This window comes from Rhinatrema bivittatum, chromosome 3 (genome assembly GCF_901001135.1).
Source record: "Rhinatrema bivittatum chromosome 3, aRhiBiv1.1, whole genome shotgun sequence".
NCBI classification, from domain to species: Eukaryota; Metazoa; Chordata; class Amphibia; order Gymnophiona; family Rhinatrematidae; genus Rhinatrema; species Rhinatrema bivittatum.
Window position 1 is genome coordinate 303,253,023 of NC_042617.1, and position 24,358 is coordinate 303,277,380.

At 44.9% G+C, this 24,358-nt stretch overlaps 1 protein-coding gene across 4 annotated transcripts in view; it reads right to left on the reverse strand.

Annotated features, from left to right (window-relative positions):
• AAAS (aladin WD repeat nucleoporin) overlaps window positions 1-24,358 on the reverse strand; it is a 178,749-nt gene that overhangs the window by 72,830 nt on the left and 81,561 nt on the right. For all 4 annotated transcript variants that reach the window (XM_029595084.1, XM_029595086.1, XM_029595083.1 and 1 more), the window contains exons 10-12: window positions 20,844-20,968; window positions 20,426-20,486; window positions 19,960-20,050 (exon numbers count right to left, since the gene is read on the reverse strand). In XM_029595084.1, coding sequence (XP_029450944.1) covers window positions 19,960-20,050; window positions 20,426-20,486; window positions 20,844-20,968 — 277 coding nt within the window. The remainder of the gene's footprint in view (window positions 1-19,959; window positions 20,051-20,425; window positions 20,487-20,843; window positions 20,969-24,358) is intronic.

The window sequence follows — 24,358 nt, forward strand, 5'->3', positions numbered from 1 at the left end:
CGAAATAGCCGCCCCCCCCCGTGCAGAATTGCTGCGCTGCGAAGGCCCCTCGCCTCCGGGGAGACACCGAGAGCAGAAGCCTTCGCAGGAGAGCCGGAGACCTGGCTCTCCACAGGAGCTGCACGCCATCCCCCTAGGCATGGTTTGCAGCCGGGTTGAAACTCCACCCCCTCCGGAGGCCCGGGAGAGTGCTGGCAGGCACGGCTGAGGAAGGAAATCGCAAGCTGAAGAAAAAAAGTAAAATTCTGCGAGTTATATATATATATTTTTTAAAGAAATTCAGCCCACAGGGAACGGCGTGGGGGGGGGGGGGGGGGGGGGTAAATCAGAGGAATGAAAGTGTCTCTGAGCGAGGGGGAGAGTGACCGGTCCACCGGTAAATCCTCCTCCTCTTCTCACCGGGCCAGACTTGAACACACTCCGGGAGGTAGGGACAGGACAATACCCTGCCTTGCCTGCCTGTGGCTGGCTGCTTCAGCAAAATAGATGAGAGAAAGAAGTCATATAATTGCTTTTTTTCCCTGTTTGTTTTTTTTTTTTTAATGATCCAATCAAAGGCTCTGAAGCTGTATTATTGCTTATAAATGATAAAAAAAAAAAAAGTTAAAAAAATTAAGGTGTTCAAACCTGATGGGGCACAGCCCCAGGGAAAACAGAGATCAGGACCGCAGGGTATGCCTCTCAATCTGCTGGAGTAAGGGAAAATACTGAGGGATTGCAGGTGGCACCCCGGGTTATGTGGGAGGTGCTTTTCAGTTTCTCTCTGACTCCATCTGCTGGAAGGGAGGCATAACCCAGCAGTCTGGACTGATCCTGGTACGTACAGGGAATCCACGTTGCAGCCTTGCAGATCTCATCCAAGGGGACTGCTCTCAAGTGGGCCATTGAAGCTGTCATGGCTCTGACAGAATGAGCCTTGACATGGCCCCAAAATCACAATCCAGCTTGAGAACAGCAGAAAGAAATGCAATCTGCCAGTCAGCTGGACACAGTCTGCTTAGCAATTGCAACTCCCAATCTATTCTGTTGTCCGCTCCAGGTAGAAGGCTAAGGCTTTGTTACAATCCAGACTGTGCAGAGTCCGTTCGCCCTGGTGTGACTGAAGCTTGGGGAAAAGGTGGGCAGGATGATGGACTGATTAAGATGGAAATCTGTCACCACCTTAGGTAGGAACTTAGGGTGCATAAGCAGAACCACCCTATCATGAAAGAACTTTGTGTAGGGTGTATACGACACTAAGACCTGAAGCTCACTGACCCTGCGTGCTGACATGACCACGACCAAAAATACGACCTTCCAGGTCAGGTACTTGAGATCACAAGAATGCAGTGGCTCAAAAGGTGCTTTCATAAGTTGAGCAAGCTCCACACTGAGATCCCAGGACATGGCGGAAGGCTGCAGGGGAGGCTTCAATTGAAGCAGACCTTGCATAAAGCGTCTCACTATGGGTTGCACAGAGATGGGCGACCTATCCACACCCTGGTGGTAGGCACTAATAGCACTCAGGTGCATCCTAACAGAGTTGGTCTTCAAGCCAGCATCTGAAAGGTGCAGGAGATAATCCAATAGCTTTGGTGTGGAGCAGAACGGATCCATGTTGTGGTGCCTACACCACACTGAAAACCTCTTACACTTTAGGCCATAAGATTTCCTAGTGGAAGGCTTCCTGAAAGCCACCAGGACTCGAGACATTCTCCGAGAGGTCGAGGGGCTGCAGAATTAGGCACTCAACATCCAGGCTGTCAGGGACAAGGCCTGGAGGTTGGGATGGCATAGCCTGCCCCGATCCTGTGTGATGAGGTCTGGGGAAGTTGCCAGGACTGATCGGGTCCCAGAGGGAGAGGTCCTGCAGGAGCGGGAAGCAAATCTGCCTCTCCTGTCGAAGCTTCAGAAGAGATGGACTGATGAAACAGCAAGGGAGGCTATCTAACCAAGCTGTGGAGGCAAAAATAAAAATTAGAAGCCAAATGACCGATCTGGATTCTTTATTGGACAGAGATCGATATCTTTATACAAGCCCGACTCAGGCCGAGTTTAAGCTGAGGTAAAGGCAATACATTTCTATTGATAACACTTAATACCTTTCCAGACACACAGTTTATATCACTTTACATGTTATACCACATATTTATATGTTACCATTTTATATGTCTATTTTTAATTATGTTTTTATGATTTCTATTTATTTATTAGTATGTCTTATTTGTTATATGTTGTAGCCCCTGATGCAGCCCCATTGTAAGAGGGTGAAACTCGGCCTGAGTCGGGCTTGTATAAAGATATCTGTCTCTGTCCAATAAAGAATCCAGATCGGGGGGGCGCTGTTGAGCGGCGAATGAAGGCAGACGCGTGAGTGCGGAGCTCCGTCCCCTATCGCACGAAAACCCTCTAAAAATAGGCGTTTTTTTTGCTTACAAGTGCCAATATTTCCACCTCGCATTGTTTGGTTTATCCGGGACGCCCTGCTATGGCCACGAAACGAAAGAACACAGATCTTAAGCAATTCGCTTATGATAAAGCGGCATCGACGCCGGGCCTGGAGGGCCGCGAGGACGCTGAGCCTGTAATTGCTGATACGGAGCCCTCGGATATGGAGGCGGACGGCGATACCTCGTTTCCTTCACAGACGACATCGGAGCTCCTTACTAAAACTGATGCCCGAAACTGGTTCATTTTGTTACGCTCCGATATGAAGCAGTTCCGCACTGAGATGATGGCGGCAGTTGCGGATTTAAAAGAAGACGTCACCTCACTCGGCAACCGGGTAGACGACATTGACGTGAGAGTGGAAGGCCACAGCGAGACTCTAAATCAAATGTCCTCCCAGCATGCGCACATAACCACTGAACTGACCTCTATATCGGAGAAGCTTGAAGACTTAGAAAACCGGAGTCGCCGCTGTAACCTCCGAATTCGAGGGGTGCCGGACACTCAGGAGTTTGAGGACGCCACGGCTGTGGCGCAGCGCATATGTGCTCACATTCTTAATAATTCGAGCGGAGGCCCCACAGCTAATACGACGCAGCCGGAGGGGATAAAATTGGAAAGGGCCCATCGAGCTTTGGGCCCCCGTAAGGAGCAGCGGGCCAGGGACCTTGTTATCTGTTTTCATAGTTATCAACAGAAAACACTGGTATATGAAGCGGCGAGACAGGCGAAGGAGGTGCAATGGGAGAATCACCCACTAGCAATCTTTCAGGACTTAGCCCCTGTCACGCTGAAGAAGCGCTATGATTTCCGCGAAGTGACCTCTAATCTTAGGGAATGCTCGATTCGTTATCGCTGGACTTACCCATTTGGACTACAGTTCCAACACCAAGGGATTACACATCGGGTGAGGACGCTGGAGGAAGCGGCTGAGGCCTTCAAACAAGCGAACCTCCCTACGCATTTTCAAGTTCCCAAAATGGCGGCGGCTACCGTGCAGATGGACACGGCACCAAGATGGCAGCGAGCTACCCAGGGGGGCAGACGACTGCGGCGTCAGCATCGCCCCTCTTCACAAGCAACCTCCGACAAGGGCTGAGGGACGCTATGCAGACCTACTGGGGTTTTGAATAGTTTTGGGATCTGTTTCATTGTTTTGAGCGTTTTCCTGTCACTCAGCGCTTTTACTGACTGTGTGAGGTCAAGTGTGACTTTGGTTGTTTTCCAGCAGCCTTGCTGTTCTAATAGCCTGGTCTCCAGGTGACATTTACTTTCCATGAGGGTTTTCTCATTTCTTTTTTGTATATTGCATATGATTCCTATAGGGGGCGGTAGTCGGCGTACCTTTGCTGGCTGCTTTGGTTCGGATGCGAAAGCTCCCTGACGTTGGGGTTTTCCGCAGGTTAATGGCGGAAGTACTTAGGAAATTTGGGGAAAGCAACGTTCTATGGTTTTGGTGGATTTTTGGGTCCTTTTTGAATCTTACCTGGGGCAGGGTTGGTCTGTGTACTGGAAACATGAGGGGTCATGGGTTGTATGTTGTTTCTCTTCTGATTACAATTAAGCGATGACATCGCGCATTATATCCCTTAATGTCAAGGGCCTTAATACTCCCCGTAAAAGACAGCTTCTAAGGAGGGAGTTGATTTCCCAGCATGCTGCGATTGCCTTCATACAGGAGACGCACGTTCGTAGACACCATACGCGTCTTTTAGCGACTCCCTCTTATGACAGAGCCTACCTATTGAGGAGTTGGATAAGTTTCAGTGTCGGTTAGTACAGCAGGTTTGTGTTGCAGCGCGCTCGGAGATAGCTAAGCTTTGGAAGCAGCAGAATCCACCTAGCCTAGCACAAGTGCACGCGCGTCTGCACACCTATTATCAATTGGGTCGCCTCACGGCCGTGCATTATGACAGACTAGGAGCCTTTCAGAAAACGTGGGCTCCTTATGGTGGGTGGTTGGGTACTCTTTCCACTCCAAGCTCTTGTTAAGGGATTACCTAATTCTTTTCTCTTCTACTTCGGCGATGTTAAAGATTCAGTAACTCATGCCCTTTGACCTATTGTTCTCCCTTTAGTGTATGTAGAGGATGCTTCACGGACCCATTATCCCCTTTTTCGTCTATCTCATTTGTTTGTATTTATCCTTTTGTTGTTGTTGTACATACGTTGCAAGGGGAGGGGGGTGGTAGGTAGGGAATGCGCTATGTATTCTAATTCAGTACATTATGTAACTAGTTAAGTGCATATCATGTTGAAAAATGTTGAAAAACGGATTTAGACGGTGTTATTGTTATACGCTTTTCTTTATTATTTTGTTGTAAGTGATGTATACATTCACCTGTTTGAGTCAATAAAAATTTTGAAATACAAAAAAAAAAGAATCCAGATCGGACATTAAGCTTCTAATTTTTTATTGAAGCTTCAGAAGAGTCTTCGTCACCAGAAGAAGTGGAGGATAGGCTTTGTCTTGTCTAATTCACATCAGGGTTGTAGCAAATGTATCATCAGTGTCATTAAGTTAGCTTCAAAAATCTCTCAATAACTCCACTTTAATATACACCGCCCTGCCACTTCTTTTCAAGTCAGCACGCGGTAAATATTTCCTCACAGTCCGGGCTCATCAGCAATAAAAAAAAACACTCTACACCGGGTGCAGCCACAACTCAATGTATCTCCCATTAGACACTCGTCGTAACCATTAAATCAGCTTCAGGTCTCTCAATAACTCCATATTGATATAAAACCACACTGCCACTTCTCAAATATCTCCTCACAGTCTGGGCTCATACAGATAACAGTTCATATATCAAAATCAGCATTCCGTGCCTGTAGTCTCAATGGATGCCAACATCCAAGCCCTATTGAGGCAAAGTGAGGGACCTTGTTGGGACTAATTGAAGATATTGGCAATAGGATCGGGGTTGTTTGATGATATGTAGATCAAAGAGTTGGTGACTTTTGAAGACATCTATAATTAATGATGATGATGATATATATGTGTATTTGTGGGTTTTACAATGGGATTTTTTAATGTATGAATGTGGTATGAGTGCTGATATGTTTGTATGGGTTGTCGGGCTGTTATGGGGTGTTATGCCACAATGTAATAAGTGGAATATATGTTAATATTTAATACGTCAATGTATACTTGTGAAAAGTATACATTGGCATGTATACTTTTCCATTGAATAGCTTTCACCTTCCATTGAATAGCTCTCACCTTACGCCACTCCCAGTTCTCTCCCCACGGGTCAGAAACCTTGGGGTGGTCATGGATAACCATCTGAGCTTTTCTGATTTCATCAACACTACGGTTAAAGAGTGCTACTACAAACTCCAAGTTCTAAAAAGGCTTCGACCCCTCCTTCATTTTCACGATTTCAGGTCAGTGTTACAATCCATCTTCTCGAAAATGGACTACTGTAATTCACTGCTTCACGGTCTCCCAGTCTACACCCTAAAGCCTCTTCAACTGTTACAGAACGCTACAGCAAGGTGTCTCACTAAATCCAACAAAAGAGATCATATAACACCAATTCTAAAGAAGCTCCACTGGCTCCCAGTCAAATCTCGAATCCTGTTTAAACTTCTATCAATCACCCACAAAGCCATATTCAACAACACTCCACTGGACCTCAGAATCCCTCTTCAGCTTCACACCTCTTCCCGACCGCTAAGATTAGCACAAAGAGGAACTCTACATGCACCTCCCATGAAAACATCTTTAAGTAAAAGAGCTCTATCCACAGCAGGCCCCAAACAGTGGAATCTGCTTCCTCCGGAGCTAAGGCTGATACATTGCCCCAACACATTCAAAAAAAGACTCAAGACATGGCTATTCGGTCAAGCATTCCCTTAACTTACTTAGTCTTCCACAGCTCCTATAGACTGTTTTCATACTGTTGACGTCCAGAACCTATGCTCATGTTTTTACTCATCAATAAGAAATTTCTCTCTCCTCCCCCCCTCCACGAACAACCTTCCTTCCCCCTCCCCCCCCATTAGCAAACCTCCCTCCCCATGCGCTAATTTCGCTCTAATAGTGCATACTGCTACTGTTCCTAGTTATGTTATGTTATATTATCCAAGTATGTTGTCATTGTTTTCTACTTGTTATAATATAAACTGGAGTGATAAGTAATTCTGTTACCTGAACTTCGGTATAAAAAAAGTCATAAATAAATAAATAAATAAAAGATAGTAAAATATTGTTTTTGATAAGTCAATAAATGATTTTGCATACAAATTGTAAGAATTTGGTGTAAGATTATACAGAGTCATGTATACCTCTGTTTAGATGTGTTGTGTTAATAATATACAGAGGGGATTATATACTCCTGAGTGTTGTACCATTTAGGGTTACCTGCATATAGATGTGTGGCATTTTTTGTGTGTTATTATGATGGATAATATGTTCGATCTTTCAAATGAGCCACAGCATCTCTCACCTTATCACCAAATAGGTTCTCACCAGTACACGTAAGTTCCACAAGCTTCTCCTGTCCCGGGGCTTTAAAAAATGGGCGGTCCAGGGGTGGTCCAGAGGCCTCCGGCACAGCGTCCATTTGCCGCTGTGCCTGGGGATTGTGTGCCAGCAGGCTGCCGGCAGGCGCAAAAGGTAAGAAAGAGGTCGGGGGGGGGGGGGGGGTTTACAATAGGGCTAGGGGGTGGAAAGGTTAGGGAAAGGGGTGGGAAAGTTAGAATAGGGGGAAGGGAACGGGGGAAGGCTGTGGGCGTCAGCGTGTGCGCAAGATGCACTAGTGTGCACCCCCCGATTTCATAACATGCGCGTGCATGTTATAAAATCGGGCATACATGAATGCGTGCCAGGTAGCGCGCGTACATGTACACCCGTGCGTATGTTTGAAAATGTACCCTAATAGGTGCAATTGATTGCACCCATGTTACTCTCACTTCCTTCCTCAGACATACCATAACAGAAAGCATTTACATTAAATCAAACTAAGCTCTGTGGGGAAAGCACAGTTTTTCTTGCTTTTCTTGAAATCCAGGACTATCAACATGACCAGCTTTACAGCAATGAAAACTCTGGTCTATACTATCTGGTGTTGTGTGGTCACTTTAAACAAAGACATCTTTCTTCTCAGCCAGGACTGCAAACTGTTTAATCTTTCTGTTAGGAGAATTCTGCTACTAACATGTACCATCCGGGGTTGCCTTAGAATTGTTGGGTTCCAGGAGACAAACTGTGGACAGGATGCCTACAGCTGAATAATGTACCAAAGTCAGGTTGCACAGCACCAAAGTACATATTGTTCAGTTGTAGTGCCCGCCCTAGAAAGCTTATGCTTTCATTTAACTTTAATGTTTCCTGTTACGTTATGCCTGCAGGGGGTAAGGGGGTGAGAACAACAAGGGGGAAAACAATTCCACCCATTATGTTTGGTATGCCAACCAGGCAGAATTTCAATCTGGCATGCTTCATCTCCTGCCACTGGCTCAACATTGGAAATTAAATCTTGAGTCTGAGGTGGAATAAAAGTTAACGTCCATTTTTGGTGGCCATGTTATTCTATTGCTGTACCCATCTAGTAATGTCTGGCTGCTTCTATCACACTGGGACAGCAATGTCACTTGTAATCCACTGAGATTTGTGAATCAGTGGAATATAAATTGTTTAAATAAACAAAGAAATAACAGCAGCTACCAGAAATGCAAGTTCATGACTCCTTGGCATTGATGAATAATGGCTAATAGCTTAATTAACATGGGATTTGCATGTACTCATACTAATCTTTGCACAGGTTTTAACCCACATTTCAGCAGAGATTGTTTTCCCCCACACAAAATACCTTCTAAATACCGGGCTTATGTTAGCACTGAAAAATATGCGCTAAAACACAGGTTAAAATCTGTGCTAATGACAGTGCACCTTATTACATCAGTCTATATATATAAGCATATATCTCCTTTATATCTAGGGAACATAGCCAGTCTCTTATTTATCAAGAAGTTCTCTATACTATCATGTAAGGAATTTCCTCAGGCTATATTTTAATTTTTGCAGAATTTTAAAAAATGCTCTAAAAACCACAGCCCTCAAGGAAAAATGTTATTACCTGCTAATTTTCTCTCTTTCAGTTCTACCAGACCATTCTAGACCACCTAGGTTTTACCCTCCTGCCAGCAGATGGAGGCAGAGAACACCTGTTTGCTGGCCCTGTGATGCCTACAACACTTCAGTATTTCTATACTAAAGCAAAGAACATTTAAAATTTACCCCCTACCCAACTTCATGAGCAAGGGATGGAAAACAAAGGCTAAGGATAAAACAAGAACCTTTGAAACTTGGAAAAACAATACCTTAACCTAAAAAGGTTCCTATCAACATGTAAAAGAAAGGATGATGGTTGAATCAGAAGGGAAACTGGACTGGTCTGGTAGGACTCAAGGAAAGGAAATTAGCAAGTAAAAAAACAAATTTTACCTTCCTTATTGTCCGTCAGCAGTCCAAAACACCTGGGATGTACAAGCATCCTTACCTAGGGAGGAAAACTGACAAGTCTGCCTTCAGAATGCTCGCTCCAAAAGGAGGTTGCTCCCCTCACTGGCACATCCAACTGATAATGTTCAGAGAGAACGTGCAAGGAAGCCCAAAGAGCCACCCTACAGTTCTCCTGTGGATATGCTGAGTGCAGTTCATCCCAAGAAGTCACTTGACCCTTTAATGGAATACACCCTCAAGCTCTCAGGCACCCTTAAACCTTTAGAAACATAGGCCAAATTACATTGCTTCTTTAATCCAGTGAGCAATAATCATTTGGAGGCTGCCTGTCTTCTCCTCTGATCACTGAACAAAATTCAAACTCCTAAACAAATTAGTGACCTTAAGATACCTGAGCAATGTTCTTCTAACAATGAGAAAGGTGAAATGACTTACCTGATAATTTTCCTTCATCTTAAGGAAGGCAGGTCAATCCACACCAGTGGGATATGCACTCCTATCAGCAGATGAAGACAGAGTAAAGCTGACTCGCTGATGTCACTGACATATAGCCCTGCTCAGACACCCAGCCCTGCTCAGACAGCCAGCTAGTATTTCTAAAAAAAGCCAACCTGTGGACAAACTGATTATATTTGAACATGACTATTAATCAACCACTCATGCTTCCAACCAACTGGGAAACACTGAGCTCAGCAAAAAAGGTTCACATCAACTAATCTTAAGGGCTAGTTATGTCACTTACCAGTCCTTCAAACAAATGACAGGAACACTCTTCATCATCTGCATATAAAGGACAAACTAAAAGCAAGTAGGCAGCTGAGGGTGAGTTGTGGATTGGCCTGCCTTCCTTAGAGGAAAGGAAATTATCAGGTACGTAGTGATTTCTCCTTCCTCTGCACTCAGGCAGGTCAAGCCACACCAATGTGATGTACCAAAGCTATTCCTGAAAAGGGCGGGAGGCTGCCCGTGGTCCCATGAACACCATACACGTGAAAGTCACGTCCTCCTGAGCCCTAACGTCCAAGTGGTAATGCTTGAAGAAAGTGTGTAATGAGGACCATGTCGCTGCCTGGCAAATCTCGACAGGAGACAACAACTGAAACTCCAGCCACAAAACCACCTGAGCTCTAGTGGAATGCGCCCTGACCTGTCTAGGTAATGGGACATCTGCCTCCACATAGGCAGCTGTAATGACTTCTATCACCCAACAAGCTATAGACGCCTGCGTCGCCAGTTATCCTCTTTTACCTCCACCAAGGAGTACAAACAGTTGATCAGACTTCCTGAAAGAGCAAATAATCTAAGTACCACACCAGATGTCGCTTGACATCCAAGGCATGTAAAAGACTATATCCACGCTCATCTCTATCCCTGTCCAGCATGATCAGGGAAATAGACTGATTCAAATGAAACTCTGAAATCACTTATGGAAAAAAGGAAGGTACAGTCAGTCCTAAGCTGAACTTGCCCCCAGAGTCATTCAAAGAAATGGCTCACAGCAAGAAAGCTTGAAGCTCGGAGACTCGCTGTGCTAAACAGATTTCTACCAGAAAAACTGTTTTTAAGATGAGCAGCCACAAAGATCACGCAGTGGCTGAAATGTAGGACCCGCCAAAAAACGCAAGCCCAGATTAAGGTTCCAGAGCACTGTATCTAAAAGGAAGGATGTAAATGCTTAACTCCCTTCAAAAACCTGGGCATATCTGGATGGGAAAACAAGGGCCCACCATTGACCTGCCTCCTATAGCAAGTGAGAGCTGCTACCTGCATCTTCACAGCATTTAAGGACAAGCCTTTAATCAAACCTTCTTGCAAAAATTCCAATATCAGTGGAATTTCAACTTTAAGAGGATGAGAACCTTGCTCCTCACACCAGCTCTTGAACACTCTCCAAACCCTAACATAAACTAGAGATGTAGAAAATTTCCTGATCTGGAGCAAAGTGGAAATCGCTGCAGAAGAATAACCACACTTCAGCAAACAAGCTCTCTTGTGGGCCAAACCGTAAGACAAATCCTACCTAATCGTAGTGCAGTATGGGCTCCCGATACAATAAATCCTTCCTAAGTGGAAGACTGAGAGGACTATCCATCAGTAGCCTCTGAAGATTGGCATACCATGGCTTCTGGGGCCAATCCAGAGCCACCAGAAGTACAGTTTCGGTCTGACTCACAATCTTCTGAATGACCCTGACTATCATTGGCCATTGCGGGAATGCATAACACATCCTACTCCACAGCCAAACTAGAACGAGAGCATCGCTATTCAGTGCTCTCTAATCCATTGTGCGACTGAAAAACCGTGGTACCTTCGTGGTGTTGGAGCTTGCCAGTAAATTCAGATACGGGTGACCCAAGTGTGTCACTATGAATTGAAAGGCCTCATCTGCCAACTCCCACACTCTTGGGTCCAAGACCTACCTCCTGAGGAAATCAGCTCTTACATTGTCCTTCCCGGCAATGTGGGAAGAAGATATGTTCCGTCCACTCCGTGAGCGCATCTACCTCCACAGGCATCTGTTGGCTACTGATTACAACTTGATGATTGATGTAGGCCACTATTGTGGAATGGTCTGAAATTATCCTTAACACTCGAGCATCCAGCTGCTTGGTGAACCGCAAACATGCCAGTAAAACTGAACACACTTCCAACCGATTGATGGTCTGCTGCCACTCCTCGGAATTCCACCAGCCTTGCCCCACCAATTCTTAACAATGAGCCCCCTAACCCAAAAAGCTTGCATCTGCCTGAGTATTAACCAGACGGTGTCTCCAAGGAAACCCCCTTCCTGAGATGATCCACTTGTAACTATCACTGCACCTGGATGTTCACCTCCAATGCCAAGTGGAGTCTCATTGTGTACTCCTGCGACTGCGGATTCCACCGGGAAAGCAATGTGTACTGAAGGAGTTACATGTGCATCCTGCCCAGGGAATAATGTCCAATGTGGCTTCCATCGATCCCAGGACCTGCAGGTAAGACTACACTGGTGGGCAAACGGTTAGTCTCAAGGCCTGAATTTGAGTAACTAACGTCTGTATGTGACTCTCCTGTAGAAACACTCTGCCCTGCTCCATATCAAATGACATGCCGGGATACTCTAGCGTCTGAGATGCTGTAAACTGCTCTTGGCCAAGTTCACCACCCATCCTAGCTCATAAAGCAAGAAGCTCATCTTGCGAGATGCCAAGTGACTCTTGTCTGCACTTTTGGCCCTAATCAACCAGTCGTCCAAATATGTATGGATCAGAATGCCCTCCTTGCACAGAGATACCGCTACCAATACAATGATTTTGGAGAAGGTCCTAGGCGCAGTAGCCAGTACAAAGGGCAGAGCCTGAAATTGATGACGATGTCCCTAGCAAATGGGAATATGTAGATAGGCCTCCATCAGGTCGAGAGTCATAAGAAATTCCCATTTGTATTGCCATCATTATGAAACACAGAGTTTCCATTCTGAAATGAGTCACACGCAAATGTTGATTGACTCCTTTCAGATCCAGGATGGGCTGAAAGGACCCCTCTTTCTTCTTGGGAATGACAAAATAAATGAAATAGCATCCCGTATTTTCTTGCAAAGTGGAAAAGGGAATTATGGCCTTCAAATCCAACAGCCTCCGTAATGTAGTCTCCACTGCCAATCTCTTCTGTAAAGAGTTGCATGGAGAGACCATAAATGCATCTAGAGGAATTCAGAGAAATTCTAGATCATAGCCGTCCCTTACCACTTCCAGGGCCCACTGGTCTGCTATAATCTGGACCTACCTTCAATAACAGCAAGAGAGTCACTTGCCTATCTCCTGATCCAGTAGGTGAGCCTCCACACCTTCATTATGAAGATTGAGGAGCTCTGGCCCAGAGCCTGCATCCTTATGAGGCTTCTTAGGACAAAAGGACTGAGATCTGCTGAAGGGACGAGACTTTTGAGTATTGCTCCTCTTTAAAGGAAAAAACAGATGGGAATCCCTGGAACATCCCTTCACCCCAAAAGGACACGATGCCGCCTTCTTGTTCTTCAGCAATCAAAGAATCTTGGATTCACACCAGCTATTCACCATCTTCTCCAACTCACTTCCGAATAAAAGAAAACCCTTAAAAGCTAACCTTGTTAGATTCAATTCGGAAATAGTGGACCAATTTTGCAGCCACAACTGGCGCCTAACTGCTATCTGGGAAGCCACCCCTCTAGAGGCCATCTGCACCAAGTCACAGCCCACATCGGCTAAGAATGCAGCTCCCAGTTCTATCACCGATTCACCATTAGACCCTGCTTCTTGCCCACGCCACCAGGTCGCAGCAAGAAGCAATTTACAAATTCATTGCCATGGCCTCAAAGACCTGTTTAAGGATAGCCTCAATCCTCCTATCCTGAACATCTTTTAGAGCTGCCCTTCCTTCCACTGGGATGGTGGTTCACTTGGTAACAGGGGGGATATGATAGAGGTGTTTAAAATCATGAGAGGTCTAGAACGGGTAGATGTGAATCGGTTATTTACTCTTTTGGATAGTAGAAAGACTAGGGGGCTCTCCATGAAGTTAGCATGGGCACATTTAAAACAAATCGGAGAAAGTTCTTTTTTACTCAACGCACAATTAAACTCTGGAATTTGTTGCCAGAGGATGTGGTTAGTGCAGTTGTATAGCTGTGTTTAAAATAAGATTGGATAAGTTCTTGGAGGAGAAGTCCATTACCTGCTATTAAGTTCACTTAGAGAATAGCCACTGCCATTAGCAATGGTTACATGGAATAGACTTAGTTTTTGGGTACTTGCCAGGTTCTTATGGCCTGGATTGGCCACTGTTGGAAACAGGATGCTGGGCTTGATGGACCCTTGGTCTGACCCAGTATGGCATTTTCTTATGTTCTTATGTTCTTATTCACCTTTGGGAATTGCAATTGTTCCCTTGCCTTTGGATCCAAGGGGTACAAGCCCACTAAAGCGCGGCTCTCCTTTAAAAAACTTGTCTCCAGGGCATTCCACTCAAGGTTAGTTAACTCCTCAATTGGATCCAGAAGGGGAAAGAAATAGGACGCTTTGCGTAAAGTGACCAATATGGGAGCTTTCTTTTGTAAATCTATAGCATCAGCCCCGTCCACACAGTGTCTTCAGAATATGAATCTGACTCTGCAACTCATTTATGTGAAAAAAACAGAGTACAATCCGATGTGGCTCCAAATCAGGTGTAATTTCTCCCCCTTCTAGATGGGAGAAAACTAAGTTCCCATTGGAGTCATCAGACATATCATGATCCACATCCCCCTGAACATCTCCAGGGATAGCCTTCTTGTAGCATTTTCCCGCAGTGGCTGACACGTGGGAGACCCAAACACGCGATCCCTTCTTAGTAGGTTGCTTTGCTTCCGCTGGATGCCCCTACAGAAAAGCCTGCAGGCCCTAGAAAATTTCCACCCAGGGGAAAGAGGATGGATCCATACTGGGCCCAAAGGCTCAAATATGGCACTCTCCAAACCCTCTCTCGGGGATGCATCTACTATCGGGAACAAGGGGGGAGGGGAACTGTCTGCTGTGTTGCCTCCTGCCCCATTCCCCTCTGGAGCCACCATAGGCCGAGGGGATGTCTCAACGTTGGCAAAATCTGTAGTAGCCAAATCACTTTTTGCATCTAAACAGTGCTGACACAGGCAAAGAGAACAATGTCTGGATTGCTTTTAAACGGCAAACCTCACAGATAGCAAAGTGCTTAGACTTTTTTGTCCCTGGCACCATAGTTCTCCTGCATTCTGCAGTAGGTGGCCTTGTGCGTGCACCCCAACAGTGTCCGGGTGTACCAGCACAAATACGAGCTCAAATCTAGGCCGCGGCCTTATGCACACAAGTACTCACACGTGTGCGCGTCCACGTCAGGACACTACTATGTGACAAGAATGCACGCAGGAAATGAAACTGCCGCCATGGCCTACCATGTGGCTGACTGAACTGAGCCTGAGCAGCAGGGCCTAGCCGAAAGCTGCTCAACCCGCCGAGCCCAAGCTGCCTCCACTCTACACTAACTCTCCAGAGAAGTGAGAGGGAAAGGGGGTAAGAGATGCAGAAGAAAACATCGAGGGACGGAGGACGTGGTAAGATACAGGGGGAGAGGGCACAAGCCTTCACTGCTGAGCGTTTCCTTGTCCTCTTTTCTGCTTTTTTTTTTTTTTTTTAATTTAAGCCTGGTCAGGCTTCCAGACTTAACTGTGCTCAACTGAGGGAAGAGCCAAAGTTGTGAGTCTGAATCTTCTCCTAGTCTTCTATCTTCTAATTTTTTTTTTCTGCCACAAGCAATCACCACAAGGGAGATGTATGTCCACCATCTTCTGGAGACAAGAGAATACTGGTGGGCTGTTGTCAGGGCAGGGCTGTATGTCAGTGATGTCAGTGAGTCAGCTTAATTTTGTCTCCATCTGCTGGTAAGAGTGCATAACCCACTGGTGTGGATTGGCCTGCCTGAGTGTAGAGGAAATAAAGATTCTCAAACCTTCCCTTAGTCTCACTACTCTTAAACGAAGGGAGTTCCATAGAATGATTTAGATCAGTCCTTCCCAACCTGGGGTCTACGAAACCGTCCCAGGGGGTCCTCTAGAAGGGATGTAAGGAAGTTTAGCTAGGGAGAACATGAGTGGGCTGCTGCTACCTGTGATTAGTTGAACTGCTTCCCTGGGCCAGGAGAGTGAGAGTGGGGTCTATTATGTCCCCGAAAACCTCACCCCCATTGCTGCAGACCAAGTGGAGAAGGGACAAAGCAGGGCCATTTGCACCCATTAGAAAGCCTCAAACTGCACTTCCATATGTTTAGCAGAGGTGGAATAGAGAGGGACCAATTGTAAATCCCGTTGCTGCACTTGGTGATGATATGGGGAAGAGATGGGCCCCTATTGTGTCTGTCAGAACATTTGCTTCACACTGAGGACAGCAGAGGCAAGCTGAGTTATCACAGTGGTGAGAAACATTTTCCACTACTGCCACATGCTCTGTCACTGACCTGACGGAGGAAGAGGAAAGGAGAGCTGCACCAGAAAAGTGAATAGAAAGGCTCAAAGGAAGAAAGGAGGAAACATGACTAGGATTGACAGTATGAGGGGAAAGATAGAGGGGAGAAGGAATGAGACAGGAAGAAAGGAAGAAAAGAAGGATAAAGAGGGAGACTGGTATGTATGATTGACCTGTTAAGGGGAGTGGGAGTGGATAGCAGTCTATCAGGGGAGAACCCCCAGGAATCATGCTGGTCAGAGAAAGGGAAAGACAGAGAACCACCATGGTCCGAGGAGGGAAGAAGGGAAAGTTGACTGCTAGGAATCAAGGAGGAGGGAGGATAAGACAACAGCCAGATGTGGCTATGACACAAAAGTTATTTAGGAGATACACAGACATGGCAATCTCATTAGCTTTTTTCCTGTTGAAAAACAGGCTATTGTTTTGCTTTTTCTAAAATCTAAATGATTCTGTGACTATCACGTTTTGTATGTGTTTGTAAAAATCTTGAAAAAAAAAAGTATAAAAGAAAAGCAGGCTAAAAGAGGGTCAATTTTCAAGGAGAGTTAAAGTTTCAAAAATTTGTATGTAGGTAAACACTGGCAGACAGTTTCCCTTTGAAATTTAGATTGCAGGTCTGCAGGTATCAGTGCCGATTTTCTGCCAGGCCATACCAATTTGCCAATCTGGAACATTTTTTGAACTTTCTTCCTTTTCCCCAATGCAGCTGGATTGGAAGGTGCAATAATGGCCTCTGCCTTCAATTATGAGAGCGATTTTTAAATAGCTTTGGAGATTGCCCTCCCTATGAATTCAGTTTAGGTCAAACGTTTAGACATTATGAATGATTCAGGAAGGTATACCATTTCTGTTTTGGCATGCAAAAAGAGAGCAGTGAGTGGGGGTACGTGAAACTTTTTGAAGCTGAAAGGTTGGGAACTCCTGACTTAGAAGAAAGGAACAAACCACTTTTGGCAAGAAAGGTGAAACCATACAAATGGACACTCCAGCCTCCGATAACTGCAGAAAAGGATCTCTACAAGTCAGTCTGTATTTCCAAAATACAGCACGCCAAACAGACTGCCACCAAAAAGACAGATTTTAGAGTTAAATCCTTTAATAGTTGCCCATCTGATGGTCTCAAATGGAGCTCTGCAGAAAGTCCAAAGCACCAGATTAAGATCCCATGGAGGAAACTGTTTTTGGAGAGGGCAGCAAAGATGCATCACTCCTCTTAAAAAAACCAAAACAAAACAAAAAACCCCCGAGAAATCAGGGTTAGCAATCAAGGACACTCCTTTAACCTTCTCCTAGTAACAGGTAATAGCTGTCACCTGGACCTTCAGCAAATTCAAAGCCAAGCCCATTCTGTAAAAACAACAGAATTAGATGTACTGGAGCCTTAAAGATATGCATACCATACCTATAAAAGGGAGGTTACCATTTCTTCCAAGTAGGCTTTATTTCTCAGTCTTTTCCTTTCAATAGCCAGGCTTCCTTTCAATAGTCACTGGACCTTAACTTATGTGACCCAATTTTAGAGGTCCCTCCAATTTGAGTCTCATGAGTTCTGCATACCACGGGCACCTGGGCCAGTCCAGCGCAACCAAGACCACCTGAACCTAGTGCCTTTCTATTCTTTGAAAGGTCTGTCCTATCATTGGCCATGGTGGGAACACAACTCAAGGAGGCCAATGCTGAGAAAGTGCATCTACTCCCACTGAAGCTGCCTTTTGTCTGTGACTTAAGAACCTCAACACCTTGGCATTTCTGCAAGTGGCTATGAGATCCCAGCTCAGTTCACCCCATCTGCGAGTTATCATGACAAAGGCGCAGTTTGCCAGTTCTCACTTTCCTGGATTAAGGGTATACAGACTCAAAAAATCAGCTTGTATATTTTCCATTCTGGCTACGAGAGAGGCTGAGAGCTTTGTAAATATGCTGCCTACATGAACAATAAAGTCACCTCTACAGCCACCGAGAGTCTTCTCGTACCTCCTTGACGATTCACATATGCCACTGCCATTGAATTGTTGGAAAATATTCTAACTGCTCTTCCTTCCTGGAGAATTTTCATTATAGCCCTCATTTCCAATCAATTGATGGACCACAATGTCTCTGCTGAATTTAAGATCCTGTGCATTGACAATGAGCTCCCCCATCCTCCCAGACTGGCATCCATTGTCAGAACCACCTAAGTCTGGCGTTTCCAAGGGTACTCCTCTGGATAGATTCTGAATGGAGAGCCACCACACTAGACTGCTTATGGTCTCCAAAATCAGCAGCAACCACACTTCAAAGACCTGTGACTGAGCTTTCCAACAACACAGAAACCTCTGCAAGGGATGCATATGTGCGCTCCTGCCCAAGGGGTAAAGAGCCACGGTTATGGATTCCAGAACCTGCAAGTAATCCTATACTCTGGGAGGCTTCAACTGCAAAAGGGTTCCTTTCTTTGTCTGGGTATTGAAAAATGTTCCCCAAATACTCCAGAACCTAAGAGAGTTCTAACTTGATCTTTGAAAAGTTTACAACCCACCCCAGATCCTGAAGCAGCTGAACCACCCTGGCTGTAGAACACTGGGACTCCTCCTTCAGACTTTGCACGTATCAGCCAATTGTTCAGATACGGGTGCAGACAGCTACTGTCACCACCACCATCACCTTGGAAAAGGTCCTTGGGACAATGGCTAGGCCAAAAGGTTGTGCCCTCCAAGGATTGAAAACATGAGAAACTTCTGATGAGCTGATCAAATGGGTAAATGGAGAGGCTCCTCTAAGAGATCCAGAGATGTAAGAAATTCTCCCTCTCTCATTGCTACAATTACCAACCAAGAGGATTTCCATAAGAAAGAAAGCAACTCTCATCCTCTTATTTACTCGCTTAAGGTCCAGAATTGGATGAAATGTGCCTTCTTTCTTGGGAACCATGAAATAAATACATCTCCCTAGTCCCCACTCTGCCCTGGTGCAGGGACAACTGCCACCAACTGAAGACCAAGGTGGAATTTATTGCTCTTTTTTTTTTAGAGTGCGCCAAGTGTATACCATACAAGGGTCCCTCACACAGAATACAAACTAAGGCGTAACCATGTTTTTATGACTGACAGAACTCACTAGTCTGATGTGACTCGGGTCCATTCTCTGCAAAACTGTGAAAATCTGCCCTCAATTTGCTGCACCAGGGAGCAAGCCCCTAGCAGCTCACGGGAGGACCCTGGGAGCCACCTGTACTGGTTGTGTTTCCGTCCACAGAGACTTTCCTTCCACCCTGAAAGGAATGATATTTACCTGTGAGGCGGGCCCTCTGTGCAGAGGCAGCCTTTCCTGGCCAGTACTGTTTGACCTCTCTGAATTTGGATCTACTAGGTCTATCCTCAGGCAACTTGAGAGGCTTATTTTCCCCCAGAGTGCTTGACCAAACAGGAGTTTTCCCTTAAAGGGTAACTTTCTCAAACAGGACTTGGAAGGCTGCATCCACTGATCAGTTTCATAACCACAACAGACAATGCCATTCTTCTAGCTGAGGTAAGAACGAGATCATACAAGGCAGCGCCATAAAGGCAAAATTGGCTTCCAGCTTCTCCGCTTCTTTTAGCATGACGCCCTTGGAAATTTCCACTGGAATTTGTTGAGCCGGGGGGTGGGTGGTCTCACCAGGTACCTAACAACCCCTGGGAGGACTCCTAAATTTTTTTTTTTTTTACACCTTTATCATCTGCTGGAGTCAGAGAAATACTGAGGGACTGCAGGTGGCACACTAGGTTAAGTAGCAGAGTCAGTAAAGATTTTCTTTTCAGTCTCCATCTGCTGGCAGGGAGGCAAAAGCAAGGAGTCTGGACTGGTCTGGGGTATGGACAGCACACACAGATACTCTAAGTCTCTTACTTTAAAAGTTCACAGTCTGAGTGGGTACGTGAGGCAATGGGAGATTACACGACTCGGCCCAAGGTCACTGCAAATGTCAAGAGACAGAAACAGAACATGAACTTGGGTGTCCTGATCACTCGGCTAATTATCTAGGTAGGTCTCTCTCTACAGGTTGTGCTGCCTTCTCTCACCAATCTGGATGCTATAAATCTGATGACTCACCATCATGCTCTGCAAAGGATAAAGAATAGATGAGGGATTCTCCCTGCACGGCAAACAGTAATCGGCTTCCATCTGGGCTCCAACATCCTGTCTACATGAAGCAAAGAAAGATGTGAAAAGGGAGGACAAAAATCAAGGACTTGCATTTACCACTCAATAATTTCATGCTAAAGATCTGAGAGCCATTCCTAGTTCAGGCTCCAGCTACTTAAACCAGGAGAGGGAAACACTCCCAACATTCAGAAAAGTGGATTGTGTGACTTGGTGGTAGAATTTTTTGTTCAAAGCCAGAAAAGTTCACATCCTGAGGGCCCTGGAATCCCTCATACTTTACATTTCCTCAAGAAAAGCTAAATGGGAAGGGGAAAGCTGGTGTATGAGAGCTTCAGAACAGGAAGAATTATCAAGGACAATGTGGATATGGGGAGGAGAATACCGATTGCCCAAGAGATGCTTTATTACTCACCTGACAACGGCCTTTAAGTGTGGGCCAGCGCTCACAGGTCCACATTTGTGCCTCCCATACTCTGCAGTAAACAAAACAGATTATCAATCCAATCATATAACAGGATAGCCATTTACTGATACTGCCTGTCTGTTTGTATTGGATACAGAAAAATAAAGCCAGAGCTTTGTAGTCTCTTTTTTTATTGCAGAAATCGGATTCCATAATTTGAAAAATGACAAAACATCAAGCCAATAAACTGAGTAGATGTAAAACTGGACATTCCAAAAACACATGCTAATACCCAAATCTCTCTTCTTTACAATATGACTTTTTACAGGAGGGCCAGTTTAAAGGCAAAGAGCAATCTAATCTGTTTTGCCAACATGCTGAACAAACTCTCAGGACCGCAGCTTGCTGCTGACAGGGATATGTTCACCTGAAGACACTAGAAGGCGTGGCTGCCAATACTTTGCTCCCATCAGGTGACCAGGCCAGGTACGTGACTCCCCCCCCTCCAACTCGCTGCAGTGGCACACAGTTCTCAGTGGACACATCCCAGACCTGGTAGAAAAGATACAAGATCAGCAAATGGTATAATACATTATTTACTGTTAACAAACAGCTCTTAGAAATGGTGAGAAGTTGTACATGTGCATGCGATGCAAAGAGCTCCTGGCTCTCAGAGAACGAGTCCGATCTCTGGAGGCCAGAGTGGCAGACCTGGAGGAGCTGAGGCAGTATATAGATGAGACCTTCAGGGACATAGTAGCCAAGTCCCAACTTCAGACTGGCAGCCCTGGTGCTGCCTTGGAGGAAGGTGGTCTCATGATTGGAGAGCATCAATCTGGTGTAGCAGGAAAGGATCCTGTAGCAAGGACCTGCTCTCCAGGTGATGCACTATCCTTTCGCACCGAGGATATCTCCCTAAGGCCTACTGCCCAGGAGGGAAGGGTTAGGTCAGCCGTCATAGTTGGTGATTCGATTATTAGGAATGTAGACAGCTGGGTGGCTGGTGGGCGTGGGGATCGCCTGGTAACATGCCTACCTGGTGCGAAGGTGGCGGACCTCACACGTCACCTAAATAGGATTTTAGACAGTGTTGCGGAGAAGCCGGCTGTCGTGGTACATGTGGGCACCAACGACATAGGAAAATGTGGGAGGGAGGTTCTGGAAGCCAAATTTAGACTCTTAGGTAGAAAGCTTAAATCCAGAACCTCCAGGGTAGCATTCTCTGAAATGCTCCCTGTTCCACGCGCAGATCACCAGAGGCAGGCAGAGCTCCCGAGTCTCAATGCGTGGATGAGACGATGGTGCAAGGAAGAGGGATTCAGTTTTGTTAGGAACTGGGGAACCTTTTGGGGAAGGGGGGAGTCTCTTCCGAAGGGATGGGCTCCACCTTAACCAGGGTGGAACCAGACTGCTGGCGCTAACCTTTAAAAAGGAGATAGAGCAGCTTTTAAACTAGAACAAAGGGGAAAGCCGACAGCGTATGGTTCGGAGAGAGGTATCTTCAAATGATACTAATGCATTAGAATTAGGGCATCCCGACAGTGAGGTTCCAATAATAAGAAAAGTAGTCCAAGTGCCTGTAACTAAAAACTCACCTGAGCTAAAAAAATTCTAACATCCCAATCAATTAAAAAGCAGAATGAAAATACAAACAAAAAACAAACTTTGAAATGTTTGTATGCTAATGCCAGAAGTCTAAGAAGTAAGATGGGAGAATTAGAATGTATAGCAGTAAATGATGACATAGACTTAATTGGCATCTCAGAGACATGGTGAAAGGAGGACAACCAATGGGACAGAGCTATACCGGGGTACAAATTATATCGCAATGACAGAGAGGAGCACTCGGGAGGAGATGTGGCACTTTATGTCCGGGATGGCATAGAGTCCAACAGGATAAACATCCTGCATGAGACTAAATGCAAAATTGAATCTTTATGGGTAGAAATCCCTTGTGTGTCAGGGAAGACTATAGTGATAGGAGTATACCACCGTCCACCTGATCAAGATGGTGAGACTGACAGTGAAATGCTAAGAGAAATTAGGGAAGCTAACCAAACTGGTAGTGCGGTAATAATGGGAGACTTCAATTACCAAATATACAGAAATGTGGAACCCAAACAAACACTTAACAATTATTTAGCCTATGAAGGTGTCAGCAAGCCTTGACGTTATGTGTCACTTTTCACTCAGACACTAACCGGTCTTATCGATCATTCACCTTCCTCATTTTATTTAATGCAAACAATTTTTTCTTTTTTCTTTTTCTATATTTAAAAAATGTCCTCCGTTTATATCAACAAGAATGACTCATTCAAAAATGGTTGCCAGCATTGCCCTACACTGGCCGGTGTTTCGCTGGGTTAGCTTCCTCAGGGGCGAGTAATAATCTTTATAATAAGAGCCATATATCTAGAAAAGATTATAAAAATATGATTAATAATATAAAGGAGGGAATGAAAAATAGTACTTATCTTGAACCACCATGGCTACCTTTTTCAACGGGACCAGATGTCTCAACCATCTCACAAATATTGACTGGGTAAATGTAACATCGGGACACGCTACAGAGATAAAGTTCCTGGATGGAATAAATGATAGCTTTATGGAGCAACTGGTTCAGGAACAGACGAGAGAGGGAGCAATTTTAGATCTAATTCTCAGTGAAGCACAGGATTTGGTGAGAGAGTTAACGGTGGTGAGACCGCTTGGCAATAGTGATCATAATATGATCAAATTTGAATTAATGACTGGAAGGGGGACAGTAAGCAAATCCACGGCTCTCGTGCTAAACTTTCAAAAGAGAAACTTTGATAAAATGAGAAAAATAGTTAGAAAAAAACTGAAAGGAGCAGCTACAAAAGTAAAAAGTGTGCAAGAGGCATGGTAATTGTTAAAAAATACCATCCTATAAGCACAATCCAGATGTATTCTACACATTAAGATAGGTGGAAAGCAGGCAAAACGATTACCAGCATGGTTAAAAGGGGAGGTGAAAGAAGCTATTTTAGCCAAAAGATCTTCATTCAAAAATTGGAAGAAGGCTCCTACAGAAGAAAATAGGATAATGCATAAACGTTGGCAAGTTAAATGTAAGACATTGATAAGACAGGCTAAGAGAGAATTTGAAAAGAAGTTGGCCGTAGAGGCAAAAACTCACAGTAAAAACTTTTTAAAATATATCCGAAGCAGAAAGCCTGTGAGGGAGTCAGTTGGACCGTTAGATGATCGAGGAGTTAAAGGGGCAATTAGAGAAGATAAAGCCATCGCGGAAAGATTAGATGATTTCTTTTCTTCGGTGTTTACTGAAGAGGATGTTGGGGAAGTACACATACTGGAGAAGGTTTTCATGGGAAATGATTCAGATGGACTGAACCAAATCACGGTGAACCTAGAAGATGTGGTAGACCTGATTGATAAACTGAAGAGTAGTAAATCACCTGGACCGGATGGTATACACACCCCAGAGTTCTGAAGGAACTAAAAAATGAAATTTCAGACCTATTAGTAAAAATTTGTAACTCATCATTAAAATCATCCATTGTACCTGAAGACTGGAGGATAGCTAATGTAACCCCCATATTTAAAAAGGGCTCCAGGGGAGATCCGGGAAATTACAGACCGGTTAGCCTGACTTCAGTGCCAGGAAAAATAGTGGAAAGTGTTCTAAATATCAAAATCACAGAACATATAGAAAGACATGGTTTAATGGAACAAAGTCAGCATGGCTTTACCCAAGGCAAGTCTTGCCTCACAAATCTGCTTCACTTTTTTGAAGGAGTTAATAAACTTGCCTGTTAATTTCCTTTCCTTAATCTTGCGAGACCATTCCAGGCAAATAGGTTATTTATCCCTGCCAGCAGATGGAAACGGAGCTAAAGAGCTCAAAGCTTATTGCACTTCTCCTACAGGGGTGTGTTGCTGCTTTCAGCAATTCAGTAT